This window comes from Sinocyclocheilus grahami, unplaced genomic scaffold (genome assembly GCF_001515645.1).
Source record: "Sinocyclocheilus grahami isolate Dianchi unplaced genomic scaffold, SAMN03320097.WGS_v1.1 scaffold157.1, whole genome shotgun sequence".
NCBI lineage: Eukaryota > Metazoa > Chordata > Actinopteri > Cypriniformes > Cyprinidae > Sinocyclocheilus > Sinocyclocheilus grahami.
Window position 1 is genome coordinate 193,006 of NW_015505336.1, and position 24,778 is coordinate 217,783.

Genomic DNA, 24,778 nt, shown 5'->3' on the forward strand with positions numbered 1-24,778 from the left:
AAGAGTGACAATTAACCTATTAATTAGCCTATAATATGTACTAGCTCAAATTCTGCATGCACGTTACAGTGCATAATAAACACCAAAATGACAAAAAAAATTGTCTGGTAGAGTATTATCAAGACTATAGGCTACTCTTTATTTTATTTTTTGTGATATGGACCTAAGGGTCTGAAATAAAGAAATAACAATATTAATAATATTAATAATAATATAAAGGTGTGAATTAATGAAGTGATTAAATATTAAAACAAAACCTTTGCAAACTGTCATCTCACTCTTATGGTCATTCTGACGCAATGACAATGCTATCAATTCATGCTTATGGGGTTTTTATTTTGAAGTGTATCACCACAGGCGGGAATTGGAAAGGGAAATGGGTGTAGTTGCAAATCTGTTTTGCATCTAATGAATACAAGTTTTTACTAGTAAGAATACAATTGTAGAGCTCTGTAACTAGATTTCTTACTAGTAAGAATTTAATTAGAGAGCTCTGTAATTACATTTTTACTAGTAAGCACTGAATTAGAGAGCTCTCTAATTGGTATTGTTACTAGTAATAATTGAATTGTAGAGCTCTCTAATTTAATTCTTACTAGTAACAATGCAATTGCAGAGCTCTCTAATTCAATTAGAGAGCTCTTTAATTCAGTTGTTACTAGTAAAAACTGCATTAAAGAGCTCTGTAATTGTAATTCTTACTAGTAAGAATTTAATTGTAGAGCTCTCTAATTTAATTCATACTAGTAAGAACTGAATTAGAGAGATCTTACTAGTAAGAATGCAATTGCTGAGCTCTCTAATTATAATTGTTTCTAGTGAGAATTGATTTAGAGAGCTCTCTAACTGGCATTGTTACTAGTAAGAATTTAATTGTAGAGATCTTTAATTGAATTGTTACTAGTAAAAATGCAATTACGACGAGTAACGCTGGGGACATTTTAAGCTAAAACGGCTTGCCATAGAATGCAATTCCACAGCTCTACAGCTACATTCTTACTAGTAACAATTACAGTTAGAGAGCTCTCTAATACAATTCTTACTAGTAACAATTAAATTAGAGAGCTCTGTAATTGAATTAGAGAGCTCTGCAATTGCATTCTTACTAGTAACAATTAATTAGAGCGCTCTATCATTCAATTCTTACTAGTAAGGATTACAATTAGAGAGCTCTCTAATTCAGTTGTTACTAGTAACAATTAAATTAGAGAGCTCTGTAATTGAATTAGAGAGCTCTGCAATTGCATTCTTACTAGTAACAATTAATTAGAGCGCTCTATCATTCAATTCTTACTAGTAAGGATTACAATTAGAGAGCTCTCTAATTCAGTTGTTACTAGTAACAATTAAATTAGAGAGCTCTGTAATTGAATTAGAGAGCTCTGCAATTGCATTCTTACTAGTAACAATTAATTAGAGCGCTCTATCATTCAATTCTTACTAGTAAGGATTACAATTAGAGAGCTCTCTAATTCAGTTCTTACTAGTAACAATTGAATTATAGAGCTCTCCAACTGAATTAGAGAGCTCTGCAATTACATTCTTACTAGTAACAATTCAATTTGAGAGCTCTGCAGTTCAATCCTTACTAGTAAAAATTACAATTAGAGAGCTCTCTAATTTAATTGTTACTAGTAACAACTGAATTAGAGAGCTCTCTAATTCAGTTTTTACTAGTAAGAATTCTAATTAAAGAGCTCTCTAATTCAGTTTTTACTAGTAATAATTCCATTTAGAGAGCTTTCTAATTCAATTGTTACTAGTAAGAACTGAATTAGAGAGCTCTTTAATTCAATTACAGATCTCTGCAATTAAACATATCTTTAATGTGTTTTTTTACTAGTAAAAATTGAATTATAGAGCACTGTAATTGTATTTTTACTAGTAATAATTAAATTAGAGAGCTCTCTAATCGGAAATGTTACTAGTAAAAATTTATTTAGAGAGCTCTCTAAATGGAATTATTACTAGTAAAAATGTATTTAGAGAGCTCTCTAATTGGAATTCTTACTAGTAAGAATTCAATTGTAGAGCTCTCTAACTGGAATTCTTACTAGTAATTACTAGTAGAATTCTGAGGTAGAGCTCTGTAATTATAAATGAATGGAAGTCAATGGAGACATATGACTAGTAAAAATTTATTTGTAGAGCTCTCTAATCATAATTGTTACTAGTAAGAACTGAATTAGAGAGCTCTCTAACTGGCATTGTTACTAGTAAGAATTTAATTGTAGAGCTCTCTAATTGAATTGTTACTAGTAAAAATGCAGTTACGACTAACACTGGGATTATTTTAAGCTAAAACGGCTTGCCATAGTCGTCGGGTGATAAGAATTGAAAGGCAAACTTCCGGCAAATCTTTCAGTGATTGCAAATGAGTGCACTTCAAAGTTCACAAAAGTTCGAAGTTCACAAGAGGAAGCATTTCAGTTTTCCTGCAAAGAACGAGTGTTTTACCTGCGAAACGTAAGAGACTCTGAAAAAGTATATGCGTGTACAAAACTGAAGTAGGCCTACAAGGGTAAATATAGGCTATGCTTATGCTACTATATTTAAATATTCCTAAGTATTTTATAGACGGCAACTAGCAAGTGATATTTAATAAACGTGCTTCCACTTAAAGGATAAAGTTATTTATCCGAAGCAAAACTGTAGGCCTACTGTTAAACGACCTGGGATTGAATCAAACTTTATGTATTTTTATTTGAACTTTTTAGTTTTAGTTTCAATTTCTCCCATGAATGCGTGTGTATAGGCTATAGTGTCAACACTAGTTATGGAACGTGAAAAATATTTTTTTAGCATTTTTTTTATTTTTTATTGTTGGATGGTTTTTTAAAAATCACTTCTTAGTCATATGGATTAACCCTAAAAGAAAACTTAGTCTTTATACATGGTTCAGAAATTCACATTTGTAAATGAAATCAATCATTTTTACAATATGTTTAAAACAGTTTGAAAAATAATAGTGTTAGTTCACCCAAAAATTAACATTTTGTCATTGTTTACTCACTCACTGTGTTGTGCTGTGGACACAGAAGAAGGTGTGTTTCAGTTTCAGTTTTTACTTTGTAAACATTTTTTTTGGCACAGATGCAAAAATCAAAAGTTGGAGAAGTCAGCATCACTTCTGATTTAACAGAAGAGAAAAGGAAAAAGCTCTGTGGCTTACTGGGGAATGTGGAACTGTCTCTTCTCTACAAAGCTTCAGTTCATGGATATCAAGCTTCTGCCTTCCACCAGCGATGTGACCGTCAGGGTCCCACTTTACTTGTAGCCTACAACCGATCAGGCTACATCTTTGGTGGATACACTAGTGTAGATTATTCTCAATGTGGGCAGTATATTACTGATAAGGAGGCTTTCCTGTTCAGTGTCCATGGCAAGATCCCCATTTGCATCAAAGTTAATAGTGGATGTAACGCACGTTATGATGATACTAAAGGGCCAAACTTTGGCCAACAGCTGTACTTTTGCTATAACAACCAGCCAGCTGTGTATAGTCAAGAAAGGAACGAATACTATGACGGAGATTGTAGTAATAAAGCATTCAGTTTTAAATCTGCAACACTGTATGGAAATGACACTCAGCTGACTGAATGTGAGGTGTACAAATTAGAAGAGAGTAAGTCAACAATCAGGAAGTATTCACCACTTCATGTATTTTACACACAGTCAAACAATATAAAGAATGTCAAACTATATCAAACAATATAGCAAATGTGTTTTTTTTTAATACACTCAGGTCAGGTCATTGCAGAGGAGAAACCGTGGAGAAATGTTCCGTGGACAGCTGAGTGTGTTTCCACTATTTCCTGTTTTTGTTATTTCTCTTTTGCTAATGTAATAGAACAATCTGATATAAAGTCTGATTCTGCTTTGTAGTCGAAGAGACGAGCTCGTGGAAATTATCAGGAACCATAAACCCCTGATGACATCTGTGAGTCGGGTCCGAATCCTAATGATCGGTCCTGTAGGTGCTGGAAAATCCAGTTTCTTCAACTCCATCAACTCTATCTTCACTGGTCATGTGACTAGTAAAGCCATGTCAGGATCCGCAGGCACTAGTCTAACTGTGCAGGTACAGATTAGGCAGAACTTCAGGACTTGCTTCAGTTTGTAATATAAAACAATTGTTCCACAAAGATTCTTGTTTGTTTGTAGTTTCGCACATATCCAGTGAATGACGGTCGTGAGGGAAAGCCGTTGCCATTTGTGTTGTGTGACACCATGGGACTCGAGGAGCAATCAGGTGCAGGACTGGATATTGAGGACATCAGCAGCATTCTTCAAGGTCACGTACCAGACCGCTATAAAGTAAGTGCATAGGTTGATGTTTTTGGCTTGCAAATGTATATCAATAAAATGTATCTTTAATTTCAATTATTCTCAATCCAGTTCAACCCCATGGCACCGTTTCAACCTGATGAGCAAAAGGCCTCCAGACCTGCATCTCTTCAGGAGAAGATCCACTGTGTGGTGTATGTGATAGACGCCACCAAAATCTCCCTCATGTCTGACAAACTACAGGAAAAACTTGCTTCCATACGCAGAAAAGTGAACTCACTGGGTGAGTGAACATAGTTACACCAATCTTGTGACTAATACAAAGTAGGTTGTACATAGAGCTACATGTGACGCACCTTAAAACGTACCTCAACAATTTCAGGCATCGCTCAGATCGTCTTGATGACAAAAGTAGATGAAGCATGTCCTCGAGTGGAGGAAAATCTTCAAAGTCTTTATGTCAGTTCCTACATCAAGTCGAAGGTGAGACGCGGTCACATGATCAGATGGTCTGTTGCTACAGGACTCGGAGTGAGTGAGGTGTTGTTTTGTGTCTGCAGGTGCAGGAGGTGAGCTCTCGGTTGGGTGTGCCGGTGTCTTGTGTGTTACCGGTGAAGAACTACAGTCAGGAGCTGGAGCTGGAGCTCAACTGTGACGTCCTGCTGCTCACCGCTCTACAGCAGATGCTTCGCTTTGCAGATGACTATTTTGATGATATACGTCCTGTTGAGGGCAACCCTAAATAATTTTTTTACAGTTCTTGCGGCTGACAGATTCAGAAAAGGTCAAATTAAAAACTCTTTGAATCATTTTTGTAACTTAATCACACACTGGTCATTCTCTGTCATTTGTGTTTAATTTCATCGCAAATGACGATCAATTTCATATTTTGGTCTACTAAACTACGTTTACTTCTTATTTTTAAATATTAAGTATATAGTTAAGTCAGTACACATTTTATAAACTTTCACTCAATGTGTGTAATTTCTCTGTACTTTTTACACTTGTGCTTCTATCCTGATGTATATTAAAGGATTGTAAATTCTTCATTTAGTTGTGATTTTCAGGATACTGTCACTTTATGCTCTATTTTGCTCAAATCTGCTAAATTATGCGAATTCTTCTGTTGTCATCCGCGTCCCGTTATTTTAGGTGTACAGTATAGCCTATTCATTTTCAATTCCTCGTTACTATAACTATACAACTATATATAACGTGAAAAGGTCAACGATAAGTTTCAAACAGCTACAACATAAAAATATTATCGCCTAGAGCGAAGAGTTTCGTTTACGAGGCTGTGTCCTTTGATTGGAGGGAACAGAGAGCTTAACGTTACGCCTTCGCCTGTGGATGTAAAATAGCCACTAAAGAAGCGTTTCATCCACTGATCTATATAAGATCAGTAGTTTCATCATTTCTTCAGAGAAAGGGGAATGCGAAAGGCAAAGGTAAGGTCGTTATGAAATTTATAAAAGTAAAAACAAATGTGCACAAACAATAAATAATAGCCTACTATAGTCTATATTTTCTTGGAGCAGATCTTGCTTTAGTTTCAGTTTCGATTCCGGCTGAGTTTCAGTTAGGGGAATTCCATGTAGAGAATTCCATGCTTTCAAAATATATAATATACACATTAAATGACTACAAGCACGAATTAATGGAGACCTTGAACAGTGTTTTTTGAGCAGCTGATGTGTGATCTCTCCTTAGTACTCGTGGCCAGTAATGCTAAAGTGAAGTAGTTATACTTTTCTGTCAGAAAATTGTAATAATTGTTTGTAGTATATAAAACAATCATAAAATTGCCATTAGGAAAAAATTATAGATTACGAATGATTGATTATTGTCCAGCTGTGTATTTGATTTCTTATAGCAAATTCAAAGTAAGAGATAAGAAATTCCTTGTAAAAAAATAAATAAAATACATACATGCATAAAATGATTGTATTTGACCTCTGTCACTTCTGAAATGATGGCTACACCCCTGGTGTGACAAAATGTTAGCCTATACATAATACTTTTAAAGCTCTTTTTTAAAATCTTGGCTTACATAAATTTCCACACATGCCATAGCATCATTAAACTAGCGTCTAACAATGGACAAAAGTGTTTTTTCCCCTCTAACCTATGGTTCTGTAACCATAAAGGCTGCTGTGTAATTTGCCCCCTGACTAAGCATTCAAAGAATTTAGGGGAAGAATTAAAAAAATTCTGTGAATGCACTAAAAGAATGCGGAATCGAATCGTTAATCGAATCGAATTTAATTGTGGATTGAATCGAATTGAATCGTTCTGAATTTGCAAAAATCGTTCTTGAATCAAATCGAAAACCTATGAATCATGAATCGAATCGATTCGCTGTCTACCCAAAGATTCACAGCCCTAGTTTCAGTTAGTTCGTGTATGGCTTTCAGAAAACAAGTAATCTGACTGCTCGTATGGCAAGCCGTTTCAGCTTAAAATATTTCCAGCGTTACTCATCATAATTGCATTTTTACTAGTAACAATTCAATTAGAGAGCTCTTTAACTGAATTAAAGAGCTCTGTAATTACATTCTTACTAGTAACAATTGAAATAGAGAGCTCTTTAATGCAGTTCTTACTAGTAACAACTGAATTAGAGAGCTCTCTAATTCAGTTTTTACTAGGAAGAATTCCATTTAGAGAGCTCTCTAATTCAGTTGTTACTAGTAAGAACTGATTTAGAGAGCTCTAACTCAATTACAGAGCTCTGCAATTAAACATATCTTTAATGTAGTTTTTTACTATAGTAAAAATTGAGTTATATAGCTCTGTAATTGCCCTTTTACTAGTAAGAGTTAAATTAGAGAGCTCTCTAATCATAATTATTACTAGTAAAAATTAATTTAGAGAGCTCTCTAATTGGAATTGTTACTAGTACGAATTCAATTGTAGAGCTCTCTAATTGGAATTGTTACTAGTACGAATTCAATTGTAGAGCTCTCTAATTGGAATTCTTACTAGTAAAAATTCTGTTGTAGAGCTCTGTAATTAAAAATGAATGGAAGTCAATGGAGACATATGACTAGTAAAATTCATTTGTAGAGCTCTCTAATTATAATTGTTACTAGTAAGAACTGAATTAGAGAGCTCTGTAATTGGCATTGTTACTAGTAAGAATTTAATTGTAGAGCTCTCTAACTGAATTGTTACTTGTAAAAATGCAATTATGATGAGTAACGCTCGGAGTATTTTAAGTTAAAACGGCTTGCCATATGCTCGTGTCTGTCTAGGTGTGTCTGCTACAGAATTCAAATGACATATTCATTTTCTTGTTTAGATGTATTCAACTTTCGGGGCATCCAGCACTCGCAACGCTCCACTCACTTCTAAATTAACAGAAGAGCAAAGAGAACAGCTCTGTGCCTCACTAGGGAATGTGAAACTGTCTCTTCTCTACAAAGCTTCAGTTCATGGATATCAAGCTTCTGCCTTCCACCAGCGATGTGACCGTCAGGGTCCCACTTTACTTGTAGCCTACAACCGTTCAGGCTACACTTTTGGTGGATACACTAGTGTAGATTATTCTCAAAGTATGCAGAATATTACAGATGAGGAGGCTTTCCTGTTCAGCTTTCATGGTGGAGCTCCTCTCTGCATTGACGTTAGCTGTGTACATTATGCACGCTATGATGATGTTGGAGGGCCCAACTTTGGCCAACAGTTGTACTTTTGCTACAACAATCAACCACGTGTGTACAATCAAGAAGCACCTTTATCTTTTGGTGCAAGGGGTAATGCATTTGGTTTTAGTGCTGCCAAACTATATGGGGATGACACTCGGCTGAGTGAATGTGAGGTGTACAAAGTGGAAGAGAGTAAGTCAATTATCAGAAGAATACAATTATGTACAGTAAACATATATTATAACTCCAGTCGCTTTCAATAATTACTAATGTAATGTCAATTGTTTACTCAAACAGAAAGTACTCTGTTAGAGCCTCAGGTCAGTGCAGAGAAGCTGTGGAGGAATGTTCTGTGGACAGCTGAGTATGTTTTCCTGTTGCTGAATTCATTCAGTAATGAGATACAGTTTAAGTTTGATTAAGTTTGATCTACTCTTTTGTAGACGAAGAGCAGAGCTCATGGAAATAATCAGGAAATATAAACCCCTAGTGACGTCTGTGAGTCGGGTCAGAATCCTAATGATCGGTCCTGTAGGTGCTGGAAAATCCAGTTTCTTCAACTCCATCAACTCCATCTTCATGGGTCGAATGACTAGCAAAGCCATGTCAGGATCTGCAGGCACTAGTCTCACCACACAGGTAGAGATTCAATACAATTATTGTATTTTCTATTAGAAATCAAGGAATGTCTCTTGAGGACTTCAGATCTTGATGTGATTCTCTTCTTGGTTGGTAGTTTCGCACATATCCAGTGAAAGACGGTCGTGGAGGAAAGCCGTTGCCATTTGTGTTGTGTGACACCATGGGACTCGAGGAGCAATCAGGTGCAGGACTGGATATTGAGGACATCAGCAGCATTATTCAAGGTCACATATCAGACCGCTATAAAGTAAGAGCACTCATCTCCAAAATGAATGAAGGTTGAAGTAGAAATGGTTTGCTTCATGCTAAATCCCCTCTATTTAGTTTAACACCACAGCACCGTTTCAACCTGATGAGCAAAAGGCCTCCAGACCTGCATCTCTTCAGGAGAAGATCCACTGTGTGGTGTATGTGATAGACGCCACCAAAATCTCCCTCATGTCTGACAAACTACAGGAAAAACTTGCTTCCATACGCAGAAAAGTGAACTCACTGGGTGAGTGAACATACACCTTATGACTACTAAGTAGGCTGTACATTGATCTACCTGATAGAGTTGCACACAACTTACCTAAAAATGTGTAATTTCAGGCATCGCTCAGATCGTCTTGATGACAAAAGTAGATGAAGCATGTCCTCGAGTGGAGGAAAATCTTCAAAGTCTTTATGTCAGTTCCTACATCAAGTCGAAGGTGAGACGCGGTCACATGATCAGATGGTCTGTTGCTACAGGACTCGGAGTGAGTGAGGTGTTGTTTTGTGTCTGCAGGTGCAGGAGGTGAGCTCTCGGTTGGGTGTGCCGGTGTCTTGTGTGTTACCGGTGAAGAACTACAGTCAGGAGCTGGAGCTGGAGCTCAACTGTGACGTCCTGCTGCTCACCGCTCTACAGCAGATGCTTAACTTCGCAGACGACTATCTGGATGATGCTGGTCATGTGGAGGGCAATGTTTTTTAAAATGCTTTGCTGAGATGCGTCCATAATATTACATTGTCTTTGAATAGGATATAGGTGGCTTAGCTTCCATCTCTGCATGATAATGTATCTTAAGCCAGAAAATTGGTGTATTACTTATATTGCATTTATTTATTGTGGCTTTATTGCGAAAATGCAGTAAGATCAATACTACAAATTAGAACTGTCACACTGTTCTAAAAGAAATGCAGACCTTTCCATGGGAAAAATCAATTTTGGAATTAGATATTCCTTACATTTAAAAGTAAACATTATTAAAATCAATTCTGCAATTAAATATCATGAAAATGTGTTATTTGGCTCTTGAACTGTATCACCCTGGAGCAGGGTGCTGCTAGCAATTTTGAGCCCTATGAAAGAATATGAGGTTGGGCCCCCTACCGCACCAAACATACACTATATTGCCCAAAGTATTGGGAAAACTCAATAAAACTCATCGCCAAACACCAATGACTTGTACATATGCGTACAATCATTTTAGACACTTCCCAAAGTGTGGCAACAAAGATGGAAATACAATTTTTAAATACATGATATGTACAAGTCATTGGTGTTTGGTGATGAGTTTTTGGCTCAAGGTCTGCATTTAAAGTCACACCAGAGGTGTTCAGCTGGGATTAGGACTTGGCTTTCTGCAGACCAGTCAAGTTCTTCAAAACTGACTGAATCAATCTTTTTTTTTAACCTTGCCTTATACAGAGAGGCATTGTTGTGTTAGAATAGAAAATGGTCCTGTTCAAACTATTGGTATAAAATTAGAAGCACACAATTCCCTAGAATAACATTATATGCTTTTTTTTTTACAAAAAATTAGAAATTACTAAAGTAGTCAAACCTGTTCATTAGAAGGGGGTGTCCCAATACTTTTGGCAATATAGTGTACAAGCCAGCCTAGCTATTTCAAAAATCTTTTGTCTGCAATTTAATAATATTAATATAATATTACTTTTGCTATTGCTTTTGACCATTAGCTATCAGTAACATAATTCATTCAGAAGCTGTTTTATGGACACAGACTTTCTGTACCACACTATTCTGCTGATATGGAATGAGTTTGACTACTTAATCAGTTATATTAATAGAAATGCTTCACTGGGGCAAACAAAAAAATCCTAAAATAATAAATAGGATACCCCATAACACCAGCATTTCCAGCAGTATCCAACATTTCTCAGTCATGATCTTACTCAGCTAAATGTGACTATTAGCTTAACAGCTGTATTCCTTGTTTGCTAGCTACCTATGCACATACAGCATACAATGTTAAAAATGTTCTACATTATGAACCTTAACCCAAAAACCTTTAGCTTCATACACTGTAGATAATTGTGACCCTGCCAGTGGAAACCCAGCTAAAGTATTTTTTTAAACAGTAATTCACCCCTTGATTTGCTTAATAAAAGCCTCCTTTGAGATCGTTTTGACAGACATGTTTATTGTCTATTATTTTCAACGTGTTTATTGCTAAGTCTAGTGTGGCAAACGGTGGCTAAATAATTAAATAATAATTCGCGTGCACCTCACGCGCTTCCTGCTGCTCTATGTAATCAGAGTATGAATTTGTAGAGCTTCTATCCACCATTTTCTTGTGGTAAAAATGGGCGCGGCCATTTGTAAATTCTATGGGTCTGGCTTCCGGTCTCATCTGCATCCACTCCGTCCAGCTATTTTTAGCTGAACAAAACAGTTCGTTTTGCTGCTTGATATTGAAAGTAGGTGTGTCTTATCATATTATTTTAGTGTATTATCTTAATTATGAGCACACTGGGTTGTAGTGCAAACAGTTTTATCGTTTACTGCACGTTGTTATTCTTCTCGTTATTTACCTCTAGCGGCTAATGAACCGGAAGTCTCACCCATAGGCTTACTTCCACATTGAAGAAAAAGGTGGATAGGAAAACTAAAATGTGTTTAAAAGTGCGACTGACTAAATCGTCCGGCTCGGTTTGCCCCCCTCGAACTCGAAGACATCTCTAATTTGACAGTTGATCAATTTTAATGCTCAAAATGTTCCTGTATCACAGGAATGAAGGAACTTGACAGAAGGTTTGTCTTGGGTCTAACATTCAAAGAACAAGTGAAGCATTTTCACAGCAAGTGCTCTGTGAAAGGTACATATGCATATTATAAGAGCATCAAATATTACATGCAAATTCTAATTGTTTGTTATTTTAATGCATATTGATACCCAATTCATATAACTCTTTGTGCAGAGGCAGTTCACAGAAACAATGAAAGCAAGCTTTAAAGAAATGTAAGTACAAAAAAATAGAACTTAACTGAGCCTTAAGAGAATCAAACAAGCAATAAACAAACACACAAGTCACAAACAGAGGAAAAGTGAGTCTTTTACAAATGGTCACTTAAAGAATGTAACCTTCAGAAAATGTTGGTCTTGTATATTGTACTTTATATTGCTCATAAATTAAAGAAAAATATTTATTTGGTCTTTTTTTCCTGCAATAGAAATGAGCTTGATGAACGCAGTGAGCACATAAACACTGCATTAAAAAAAGAATAATAGTACACAAAAGCTTACCGTTTGTGGATGAAGCTCAAGTTTATATTTGTATTTGCATGTTTTTTGTCTTCAAGGCAAAAAATGCAAGTGAGAGATGGTACCATGGAGTCCCTCACTTCTGATTTGCTTTGCTGGGGAATGTGAAACTCTCTTCTCTACAAAGCTTCAGTTCATGGATATAAAGCTTCTGCCTTCCACCAGGCACCACCATGTTGGTCACGTGGAGGGCAATATATACATAGATTTGGGTAATGTGGTTTGAGTTGAGACTAGAATGTAGTAGAAAATATGAAAAATATGGGTATGGCCAATAAAGTAATTTGATGTTAATTTATAACAATAATAGTCACATCCGTTAGTTACTTATTGTGTCAATAATTAAGCAACCAAACAGCTTTAAAATGTAATAATGGAATGGTGAGTGGGTGGTACTAATAATGACAGTAAAACATTTCTGGGGTGATGAGAAGACCATTTAGGAAACAAGGTTTGTACTGAAACTGTTAACGGTTTGCTAATAGCTATTACACATTTGACTGACTGAGGTACTGGACTGCGTTTAACATGCTTGTGATTTTAGTAAATATGGACATTTTACAAATAGTTCGTAGGAAAAGAGAACTTAAGGTATTCACATTCTTTTGGTTACCACGCTCATAGGCATAATATGTCTATGACCACGCTCAACTGACCCGAGGTACGTGTTCAACTATTGTGATATTTGATATTTCCAATGCGTAGTCAGTGCAGGGAATATTCTATTTAAAGTGTATATAAAATAATAGTATTACATTTTATTTACACAAAATAACTTTATTCTGAACGTATGTCTACATTCATTCACTTTTACAGAGTAAAGTCAAATTTGAAGTGGAGCTGCATCGTCTCGGGCGACCCGAGTTCGAGTCCCGATTCGAAGACCCCTTTCTATCTACCCTTGTACTGTCCTAAATATATAATTAAAAAAAAAAATATATATATAAGCAGAAAGGTAAGTGAAACCGAGCTGTTAATAACGGAACTACCAAAACAACAAAGAAATAATAATATACATAAATTAATTACCATTACTGTTTACTGAAACGACAAAAGGTGTGAATCAAATGAATCAGACTTGTAGTCAAACATGGGATCAAGAACCAGATATTTACTGTAAGATAGTTATTAGACAGAGGACATCAGCATGATGGAACAATGAAACTGATGAACCGAAAATAAACCAGATGCACAGAAGCCATGTCTTCTGTCCTGTAGATTACGATAAAAACACCTGTAACCATCCGTAGAAACCCACAGGACAGCACTATTAGTTTATATTAAACTGACATCTCTTTCTTAATTTGTATAATTAGTTTGGCATCTTTAAATCACAGTAAAAAAAAACAAACATGTTTTTACATCAGTGTAAATAAAGCATGTTCCCAATATGGCGACTTGTTAGTGTGAATAAGAGCCATGCAGATTATTTCACTCCCCTTTGTGAAATAACACATGAAGGGAAGTTATTAATATGGACATTCTAACAAATAGCAGAAGAAAAAATGAAACGCAGACTGACTCCACATGGCTTTAAAGTCACAATGATCTCAACGATACATCTGTGCGACCTGGTTTACGTCTTTCCCTAAAAAATAAAAAAAGAACAAAAAAGAGACATATTGACACGTTCTTGATTTCCGCATGGCATCTGTCACCCAAGCGCTCATGAATACCTGTTAAATAACATAAAACAAGCAGTATGTGCGACTTGGGAGGTCAATATTGTGTGGCCACAACGTCAAGGTCTGCGTCGTCTGATAAATCATGTGATCTGCTCACAGCGAAACGGAACCCCAAACAGTCTACAGCAATTTAAAACTGCGAAAACGGACGGAGGGAATGCCATGTGATACATGGCCAATTTGTCTGTGCTTTTCGGCATTTGACATTTATAAAGAGCACATTCATATTCAAAATCGTAAAAAATAATGCAACACTTCTTTCAGAACTGTACAAGATCAAAATAAAAATCGACATTTAGTTATACACATTTATACGACAAACCTGTTACATTTATTATTTATATATAGAAACACAAAACAATTTTTTACTTTTATTGTTAGCAGAATGCAGTATTCCCTTTGAGAATAAAAAACCTTTGAATTGGCAGCTAAAGGTCAAAGTTTATGTACTTACTAGAATGTACTTACATGCTAGAACTGACTGTTTACTAACAAAAAAATCCACTGCAGAAGCGGATAGCTGGATGAACATTGATAAATGTAATAATTATCACTGTAGTACTGTTACTGTCCAGTAGACAGCATCACAAGCTAAGGAAATCATAACAGACTGTTAAATGCATGTGGAAGTCGTTCATTAGTCCATGTGAGGGAATACTGCATTACCATGTTGTGTTGCTAGTAGTGTTTATTAGAGCTTGTTTTCTACTCTGCTTGGCCAAGTGGAAGGGTCACGCTCCTGTACCCGTTGGTTAAGCCCTTGGCGAGTCCTACTGGCCCTCTTTGGGTGAGGAGGGTGACTGGTTACTGGCTGAATTCTTGAGGGAGCCCAGTGTTTTACTGAACCAGGAGTTTTTGGCAGCTTGGACCTCAGTCATCAAAACACCCCTCTGATGCTCCAGCTCCTGGTGCAGTACATGAACAAACAACATTAAAGTAACTGTGACATAGCTGTAAAAAGCTTATTAAAATATATAACTCGTTTGTTTGCTAAGATTGTTTGGTAAGATATTACAAGTAGGTCATTTACAAAAATAAAGTCAAAGTTTTGAGAATAAAGTCTTAACAGTACAAGATTAAAATAGTAGTACTTGGAAAATGTAATACTTTGGAAAAATCCAAATTACGAGATTAAAATTAAAATTAAGCAAATAAAGTAAAAATTATTAGATTAAAGCAAAATTATGTGGACAAAGTCAAAATTTCAAATCAAGATTTAAGTCAAAATTACGTGAATAAATTCAGAAATTTTGATAAAGCAAAATAACGTGAACAGTCATAACCTATTGAGATTTAAATAAAAATTGCGTAAAGAAAGTCAAAATTATGGAATTAAAGCAAAAATACATGAACAAAGTTACAGCATTCTGAGAATTATGTTAAAATGACAAAATGTTAAAATTTCATGAACAACATTTTGAGATTTAAGACAAAATTATGCTAATCAAGTTGTAACATGAGTCAAAATGACTTAAGTAAACATTTCACGATGAAAGCAGAAGTATGTGAATAGGCGTAACACTGAGATTTAAGTCAAAATTACACAAAGTCAAAATTATGTGAACAGTCATAACATTCATATGTCAAAATTACATAAAGTTATAACATTAGGACGTTAAAGTCAATTATCCAAATAAAGTCAAAAGTTTAAGATCAAAGCAGAAATACATGAATCAATTTGTAACAAATTTGTCAAAATTATGAGAATAGCCCAAAGTATGAGATATAAGCAAAAGTATGTGAACAAAATTATAACATTATGAGATCTAAGTTAAAATTACAAATAAAGTTACAATTATAAGATTAAAGCAAAAGTATGTGAACAGTCATAACATGAAATTTAAATCAATTTACATTAATAAAATTGTAACATTACAAGATAAATAAAAAATAATAGTCGTAACACCGCAAGATTATAGGAGTAATTTTGAAAAATCAATATTTTTAAAATTTTAATTTCGAGTATAGTCACAGAATTATAAAATTGGAATATTCTGAGGAGTCATAAAGAAAAGCAGTATCAAAACAATGCAGTGGAAACACCAAATGTTACAAATAGTTTTAACTATTCTCGTAATGTTATGACTGTATTCTTATAATGTTAAAGGGTTATTTCACCCAAAAATGAAAATTAGCCCATAAATTACTCACCCTCAAGTCATCCTAGGTGTATATAACTTTCTTCTTTCAGACGAATCCAGTCGGAGTTATATTAAAAATTGTCTTTGATCTTTCAAGCTGTTTCATGGCACTCAGCGGGTGTTGCATGCTTCAGTCCAAAACAAGTTAAATAAAAAGCGCCCATCCATAAAAAAAAAAAAAGTGTCTCACACGGCTCCGGGGAGTGAACAAAGGCCTTCTGTAGCGAATCGATGCGTTTTTGTAAGAAAAATAACCATATTTAAAATGTAATCATCACTTTAATCTAGCTTGCGCCAACAGTTGTACACGAAGCAGTTCCGGGGGAATGACGTATGAGGTCAGCTTTGTGCATGCGCTGCTCAGACGTGAAGCATGCGGAAGCGCAGGGGAGAACAAAACAAAACAACGGTCACTTATTAGAAGTACAAAATGAAGATTTGTAAAGAAGAATGTCAGAGGATTTCGATATAAGGAAATAGGAGACTGGTACTCCTTTGCTAAAGTAAGGAAACTTTGCTTCCTTTGCTCCTGTTAACAAACGTTGGTTTTCACGAGACTCACCGGCGCATGCGCAGCGCTGACCTCATACTTCATTCCCCCGGAACTGTCTCCAGTGTACAACAGTGAGCGCAAGCTCGCCTAAAAAAAACTCACGCTGGGGGCTCAGTTAGAATATTTTAAACTCACGTGCGAAAGGGTTAAAGTGATTATTACGTTTTGAATATGGATATTTTTCTTACAAAAACGCATCGATTCGCTACAGAAGGCCTTTGTTCACCCCCCCGGAGCCGTGTGAGACTTTTTTTTAATGGATGGGAGCTTTTTATTTAACTTCTTATGGACTGATGCATGCAACACCCGCTGAGTGCCATGAAACAGCTGGAAAGATCAAAGACAATTTTTTATATAACTCCGACTGGATTCGTCTGAAAGAAGAAAGTCATATACACCTAGGATGACTTGAGGGTGAGTAATTTATTGGCTAATTTTCATTTTTGGGTGAACTAACCCTTTAATGTGGCACTAAAATGTACTAGGATACAGAATATCTATAAAACACTGATTTCAAATATGTTCATTGTAAACTAATATCAGTCAGTGTTTAAGAGCAAATTACTAGTAGCTAGTCACAAATTTCCCTTTAACACTGACCTAACTATAAGCTTAAAAAGCGCAGAATATACTAGTAAGTGTAAACTTTCACAAATGGTTGTTGGTTTCAACCTGCTGCTGATGAGCTGATAATTAGCTGAGTAGCATCTGTAAATCTCCAGCACTATGGTGTTTTATGTGCCGTGACGTCTGACCTGGATCTTGCACTTGGCCTCCACCAGCTGGAGTTTGGTTTGCGCCAGCTCCAGTTCTAGCTCTCGGAGCTGAGCCTTTAGCGAGTCCTTTTCCTCGTCCAGATCCGTGTCCCGGTTGTCCTGACTAACCGCCGGGATCTGCAGGGGTCCGTCTTTGCTGAACACTTCCCTACAGCGCTCACACGCCATCACTTTAGCCTGGAAGAACAGCAACAACATATGCTGATCGTCACTGCTCAACGTGCCATATAAAAGTATGCAGAGATTATTTACTCACTTTAACTATATCCAGTTCCTCTTTTGTGGACTCCTGCTGTTTCTCCATCCTCGTACTTAACTGGGAACATATCTAATGCAAACAGAAAATTACATTTCAGACCTTATACTCTATTCTTCACAATAAATACTCAAAAAAGGTATAAGACTCTGAAGCAGTTACATTAGTATCAGATATTATTATAGATTTTATTAGTTTAAATTAGTTTATATTTTTTAGTTGGTTTTAGTAATTTTGTTGTTTTTCTTTTTTATGATATACAGAGCCCCGCAAATGACATGCTGCGAAAAATAAGTAGAAAATCGTGCTCACAATTCAATTCGTTCCCTTGGTTTACTAAATCCTGCTCACGATTTACTAATTTGTTCCCTTGTTTTACGATTTACTAATTCTTTCCCTCGGTTTACTAAAATGTGCGCACCATTTACTAATTCGTTCTCTTGGTTTACAATTGACTAATTTGTTCCCTTGGTTTATGATTTACTAATTCTTTCCCTCGGTTTACTAAATCATGCGCACAATTTACTAATTAGTTCCCTTGTTTTAAGTAAATCATGTGCCTGAAATAATTTGTATTACTTCTTGTCTGCATTCTCATAAAGCGATGTAGATGCCTCTCACCTTAAATGACTCCACGCAACGCTGCAAGGCTTTTGAGAATGTCTCTATAACTCATTCACAACTAAAAATAACACCCAATTAAAGTGAAGTGACGTGTGGCCAAGTGTGGTGACCCATACTCAGAATTTGTGCTCTGCATTTAACCCATCCACGTGAACCTATCCAAGTTTAACCCATCCAGTAGTGAATGGTGCCTTGCTCAAGGGTCTCACCTCAGTCATGGTATTGAAGGTGGAAGAGAGCACTTGTTATTCACTCTCCCCACTGACAATTCCTGCCGGACCTGAGACTCGAACCCGCAACCTTCTGGTTACAAGTCCGACTCCCATTAGGCCAAAAGGTTTATGAGAATGTGGACAATTATTATTTTGTGCGCATAATTTACTTAAAATGAGCGCATTATTATTATATTCAGCACACTATTTACTTAAAACAAGCGAACAAATGAGTAAATTGTGCACACAATTACCCCCCCCCGCCCGCATGTCATGTGTAATGTCTCCGTAGTAATATCTTCATATAGTTTTAAATTATTATTTCAGTTTCTTTTAAGTTATTTTAGAACATTGTTAAAACTAAATGAAAATGAGAAATGTTTACTTGGAAACTAGCTGAAATAAAATAAGTTTTTAAAATTGTATTTAATAATTTGATGATTTTATTTGATCATTTGATAATTTTATTTGATCATTTATTTGATCAAAATGACAAAAATAAAATATAAAAAAAAATTAAGAAAAATGACAAGATTAAAGCTAAATTATCCAAAGCCAGATGACATTAAGATTTAATGTAACATCACCGGTTAGTCAAAATCGCAAGAATAAATTCATAACATTACAAGATCATAGTAGTCATATTTTAAAAATAAAATCTAAATTTTGAGTATAAAGTCACAGAACTACAATTAAGTTACTTTATTTCAAGTAACATTTTTCATTGTTTAATTTTAGTTAACTATACACTGAAATGGTGTAGAAAAAATTTTCACTCAAAAATTGCAAATAAAATTCACAAATAATTACAAACAGAAATACACTGAATTAAATGTAAAATTAGAAAAACTGAAATAGTATTTTATTGTAAAATTGTATTGTATAATTGAAATTAAATTAGAATTTGTTTTATATACAACTTTTTAAAAAAATTATATATATATACCCATTTTTTTTTTTTTTTTTTTTACAGTGTAATAATCCCATCCTGAAGTAAACGTGGGGTGAATTTCGAGGATTATGAGACTTATGATTTATGTGGGATACTTAGACATACCTGTTTATACTCTGCTATGATGGCTGTGGTCTTTTTGATCTCTAATTCGGCTTTCTCCAGCTCTCTTCTGAACACTTCCTTCAGCTGAAAAGAAAAACGTTATTGTACACGTCCGTAGCAGTGAAATTGATTTGCGAGTCAGAGACATTTTGAGTCCTCAGTCCTTGTACCTGTGCCGTCTCCTCCTCTTGTCTTCTCTTCTCCTCCTCGGTCTCCACCAGGCGTTGTTTAGTGTTGAGCAGTTCTTTGTTTAAAACATCAGCTTTGTCCTCAGCCTGAAAACGCAATGCTTATCAACACACAAGATTGAAACAAAAGCTGAATGTGTTAACTAGTGTGGAAATACCTGGTCCAGGTCGTTCCTCAGCGCTATCTTGCTGGTCACCAGTTCATGGGCGAGATCATCGTTCTCCTGCTCCAGACGCATGCTGGCCTCCTGCAACCGCCGGTTTTCTCTCTGCAGGGACACATAGACATCATTTATGACCTTATGGTGGGGACATCGTGCAGATTTACAGACAGAGACTGAAAAGACTGCAAGGCTAGCTTTGCACAAGCTACAGACTCAAATTTCCCAAGCACTCACATGTAAGCAAAACAAATGTCTAGATGATAGTGTAAACCGCACCATTTCGCAACACAAATAAAAGCAAAAACTAAAATGTCAAAAAAAAATTATTTCATTAAATGTTTTATATTTTCTGTCACTTACACTGTGTACTAACCAGGTGTGACTTTTTTGTGTGTGTCAGCACTGAGAGTATTAAAAAAAATGTACAAAGAAAGAAATGATAAAAACAAATAAAATTATATAAATTACTTTAAAGTTAATTAATAAATTAATAAATTAATTTAAGTTTATATATATATATATATAAAATAACTTAAGATAATAATGGGAAAAATTGTTTTATATAGGAATAATATATTATATTAATAAATTAATATAATATAGGAAATAGAGAACGGTAATAATAGTAAATTAAAATATATACAATTGTCAAATATTTTCTAATTATAAATAGAAAATAAATTAAGATAATAATAACAAATAAAAATAATAGAAAATAGTAAATATAATAAAAGATTGTAATAATAAAAAAATATATAGGTAATAAATTATTATAATAATAGGAAATAGAGAGTGGTAATAAAAGTAAATAAAAATATATAAATTTGTAAAATACTTTCTAATTATAAATAGATACTAAAATTAAGATAATAATAGAAAATAAAGATAATAGAAAATAGCAAAAATAGTTAAAGATAATTACAATCTTTAACTATTTTTGCTATTTTCTATTGTTATCTTTATTTTCTATTATTATCTTTATTATCTTTATCTTATTATCTAATTTTAGTATCTATTTATAATTAGAAAGTATTTTACAGAAAGTTTTAAATTTAAAAAATAGATTGGTGACAAATTATTATATATTATTATAGATAACAGCAGAAAAATAAAGCTAACAATACTACAAATAAATAAACAAAATAATAAATGATTGTCAGAATAATAAAAACTACAGATAGGTAATAAGTTAAATTAATAGCAAATAAAGAAAGATAAAAATGGTTAAAAATGTCCCAAAATAAAGGTTATAACAGTAATAAAAATAGATAATCTAATATTATAAAAAAATAATAAATAAATATACTAGTAAAACGTTTATAACATAAAAGATTATGATAATAATAATACAGAGAAAATATTAAGAATTAATTACAAAAATAATAGTCACAAAAATATGCTGTCTGCACCTGCAGAATTTTGCAGAAATGGGATGAAATCATGAATATTTGTATATGAAATATTCAAAAAAATATTTAATTTGAATTATATAAAAAAACATATTCCCCACAATTCATAATTTACCAGACAGCCCACTCCAGCCTGTAAATAAAAGCAGGAAACACCAAAAAAGCTGCACATTTACAACAAAAAATGACACTACAGGCGACTAGGAGCCATATGTACAGACACTTGGAGATCACATGCTGATCTAAGACCAGTATTTCACATCCAGTCTTGAGAAACAACAGTGACTCTGCGTTGCCTGATTAGAGAGTAGCCGTTGTCACAGGGAGCCTCACATGACACACATTTCCTTATCAGGAAGAGGAAAGCTGTCATCTGACTTCCATTTACAAACACACATCGCTGGTTAGGTTGTGCACAGCAGTTGCTGTAACATGGAAAGGCTCGATCATTTCACACGAAACACACACACATGCAGGCAGAGGTTAGTAGCTGATGAGCGCTGGTGGGCTGAAGGCTTACCTGCACCGAAGACCCAACCACAGTCAACACAACACTAGAACAAGAACCGCAGAGGCCTCCCCCACCACCTGTCCATGCGCCACCCCCCGCCACAGCTCATTGGTTAAACGGGTGAGTGAGGGAATCTCATTGGTTAGTCGGTTGAGTGAGGGAGAGGGTAAACAGGAAGTGACAGCAAGGAAATCACCGAGTAATGGAGCTTCCTTTAATAGTATGCTTAGCTCTTCAACATTGCACGATGCTTTGTATTTCCATTCAAATGTCAAAGATTGTTTAGGAATACACATTTTATTTTATTTTTTTCATATGAACAACATAAACCTCAAAATATAAAAACTATAATACATTCAATAAATGCGAACAAAAAATAAAAACATTTCAGTTAATGTAAACACGAGACTCAAATATGCGAACACTTTTTGCATTAATGGAGCTTCCTTTAATAGTATGCTTAGCTCTTCAACATTGCACGATGCTTTGTATTTCCATTCAAATGTCAAAGATTGTTTAGGATTACACATTTTATTTTATTTTTTTCATATGAACAACATAAACCTCAAAATATAAAAACTATAATACATTCAATAAATGCGAACAAAAAATAAAAACATTTCAGTTAATGTAAACACGAGACTCAAATATGCGAAGACTTTTTGCATTAAAAAAAATAATAAAATAAACAAGGCACGTAAACTAAACACAAAAACAAAAACATCACTTTTCCTTCATAAAAAGCTGAAAAAATAAATTAAAATATTTGTATAAAATAACAGGCGCACAAAACAAGCATCTACAATGCGAGCGAGCGTTTGGCTCTTTCCCTGTGCCGTACAGAGTCTGTGGTTTCCAGTGCGGCCCGTTACACAGTCCTGAACTGAGACGGCGTGAGATGAAGATGAATGTAGGAGGTGAGGATGAGGATCAGAGGAGGTGGAGCTTAACCAGGTTCTTGCTTACCTGATATCGGTCTATAGGGTCTTCCTGCTGCAGCTGGCTCTCTCTCAGAGACTGATACTCCTTCTCAAACTTCTTCAGCTTCTTTGTTGGCACCTGAGGAAAACAGGAAATCAGAGAATTTTTCATCAGGTTTGAAAAAATGTACACCAGTATAACAAGAATGTAAAGTTATTATGCTTCATAAATACTGTAAAACAAACAAACATCTAAAGCACCCCCTCCTCAAAACACCAAGGGCAAATATTTTATTTAATTTTTTTCAAAGTAAATTGAACATTTCATTCTGATATTATATACAAAATTATCCATTACATATATTATAAATTTTACAAATGACAAAAATGCATAAAAATTTACGTAAAAATGTATTAAAACGTATATTTAATGAAGTTATATACAAAATAATTATTTACAAATGTACACTTTTGAACATAAAATTGTATAAAACTGGAATTATCTAATTAGTATTATATAGTATAAAACATGTTAAATGTATTAAGATTTATATTTACAGTTAGAACATTACAACATATTACAATTATAATATTCACAATATGTAAAAAACTAAACAAAATCAAACATTTTTATACATGTACACAAAATAATGATTTATATTACAATTATATTCCAATGTAAGAAGTTACAAATGTAAATTTTGAAATAGGACTATGAATATAAAATTATATAAACATAGAATTATATTATTATATAGTATAAAATATACTAAATAATAATGTAATATAATGTATAAGAAGACTATTAAAGTTAAAAGTACAAATCATATATATTATTACGTGTATCAATAGGGTAGAACACTTCTTAAAATATCATATTATGTAATATATTATCATTTTAATATTACTTTTACATTATTTTTTGTTAATATACATTTTAAAAATTCTTATAAAAAAAAAAAAAAAAGGATTTGCAGTATACCAAAAAATTTAAGTAATTTTTAAAAGTTAAAATCAACAAATTAAAATCCATGCAAATACTACACTGTAACATTACAATATAACTAATTTATTGAGTAAAAAAAAAAAAAGTAATGATAAATACAAAAACACACACACAGTTTTTCCACATTTTTGGTAAGAGAATCAACAAACAACACTCTGCAGCACTATAAACATCAAAAACAAAACTGACACAAGCCCTTCCTAAACGTCCTCAACAACAACAAAAAAGCAAAAGCCAAAACTCTCAAGGAGCCTTTGAAAGTGCAGCGCTCGTGTCCATTGCTATAGCAGCACAGCCGGAGTGAGCGTGGAGTCTCTGAGGGTGGAGTGCGCTCAGTCAAGCCAGTCCTGAGGGGATCTCTTCATCCGGCTTTACTGCAAGAGACTTTGTTTATTACAGTCTTCATTCAGCAGGTCTGGGATCAGTCCTCATAAAGCCTTTCAGAATTTGCTTCTTCGTCTCAATTTGAAACTGCTCACACACAAAGCAGAAATATTTATTCCCAACCAACTCAACGTTTGGAAGTAAAACAAATCGCTGTTTGGGGTTTCAACAACATGCTTGCGAAAAGTGAAGCATATCAACAGTGTTCTCACTTGAGAGTCATGTCATGTCTCAAAAAGACCTTAACTGCATCAGATCTTCTGAACAACAGCTCATTGTTGAGTTTCATTCTGTGTGTTCGACCTCTGACCTCAGGATGAGGGTCACCGGAGCGAGAAACTGTCACACCACTTGTGCTATCACTGAGGTCTCAATGGCACTGGAGGCTTGTTTTTGCGAAAGCGGTTGTAACGATGACAAGGCAAAAGCTTGTGCTTGGGTAAGCGGACTTCTCTAAAAAAAAAAAAAAGGCTTCAAGCAGCCACCTTTGCCTTTCGACTGCCGCACAAAGTGTCTGTTGTGCAGTTCGAGGAATGTGAACATGATACAAACGCTTTAGAACACAGTGAACGAGAAGGAGAAGGAAACGGTTGATAATATCAGGACAGGGAAAGAAAAAAGACAGAAAAAATAGATAAAGGATGGAATACAGTTGCTAGGTGGTCCATTTGGCTGCTCATCAGACAATCACCATCGTCTGCCAGATGAATTACGTTTAATTTTTTTCCGATTTAATTATTCTGGATTCTGTTTTTTCCTTTTAAATTTTTCGAGACTCTGTTTTAA

The 24,778-nt window shown here is 34.6% G+C and overlaps 3 protein-coding genes across 3 annotated transcripts in view; 2 read left to right on the forward strand and 1 right to left on the reverse strand.

Moving 5' to 3' along the window:
- The first annotated feature begins 2,417 nt into the window (after positions 1–2,417).
- On the forward strand, positions 2,418–5,110 carry LOC107592683 (interferon-induced protein 44-like). Its single transcript, XM_016282227.1, has 8 exons — positions 2,418–2,466; positions 3,094–3,625; positions 3,746–3,797; positions 3,886–4,081; positions 4,165–4,317; positions 4,399–4,570; positions 4,670–4,770; positions 4,848–5,110. The coding sequence occupies exons 2-8, from the start codon at positions 3,094–3,096 to the stop codon at positions 5,031–5,033; spliced, it is 1,392 nt and encodes a 463-aa protein (XP_016137713.1). The 5' UTR covers positions 2,418–2,466; the 3' UTR covers positions 5,034–5,110.
- A 2,478-nt stretch (positions 5,111–7,588) lies between these two features.
- Positions 7,589–9,919, forward strand: LOC107592723 (interferon-induced protein 44-like). Its single transcript, XM_016282274.1, has 7 exons — positions 7,589–8,126; positions 8,232–8,298; positions 8,378–8,573; positions 8,671–8,823; positions 8,901–9,072; positions 9,168–9,268; positions 9,346–9,919. The coding sequence occupies exons 1-7, from the start codon at positions 7,589–7,591 to the stop codon at positions 9,529–9,531; spliced, it is 1,413 nt and encodes a 470-aa protein (XP_016137760.1). The 3' UTR covers positions 9,532–9,919.
- A 2,948-nt stretch (positions 9,920–12,867) lies between these two features.
- Positions 12,868–24,778, reverse strand: part of LOC107592725 (rab GTPase-activating protein 1-like) — a 112,437-nt gene continuing 100,526 nt past the window's right edge. Inside the window, exons 24-30 of the mRNA XM_016282275.1 lie at positions 22,649–22,741; positions 19,757–19,867; positions 19,581–19,685; positions 19,411–19,494; positions 17,518–17,589; positions 17,241–17,438; positions 12,868–14,696 (exon numbers count right to left, since the gene is read on the reverse strand). Of these exons, the coding sequence (XP_016137761.1) occupies positions 14,562–14,696; positions 17,241–17,438; positions 17,518–17,589; positions 19,411–19,494; positions 19,581–19,685; positions 19,757–19,867; positions 22,649–22,741 (798 nt within the window). The 3' untranslated portion in view covers positions 12,868–14,561. The remainder of the gene's footprint in view (positions 14,697–17,240; positions 17,439–17,517; positions 17,590–19,410; positions 19,495–19,580; positions 19,686–19,756; positions 19,868–22,648; positions 22,742–24,778) is intronic.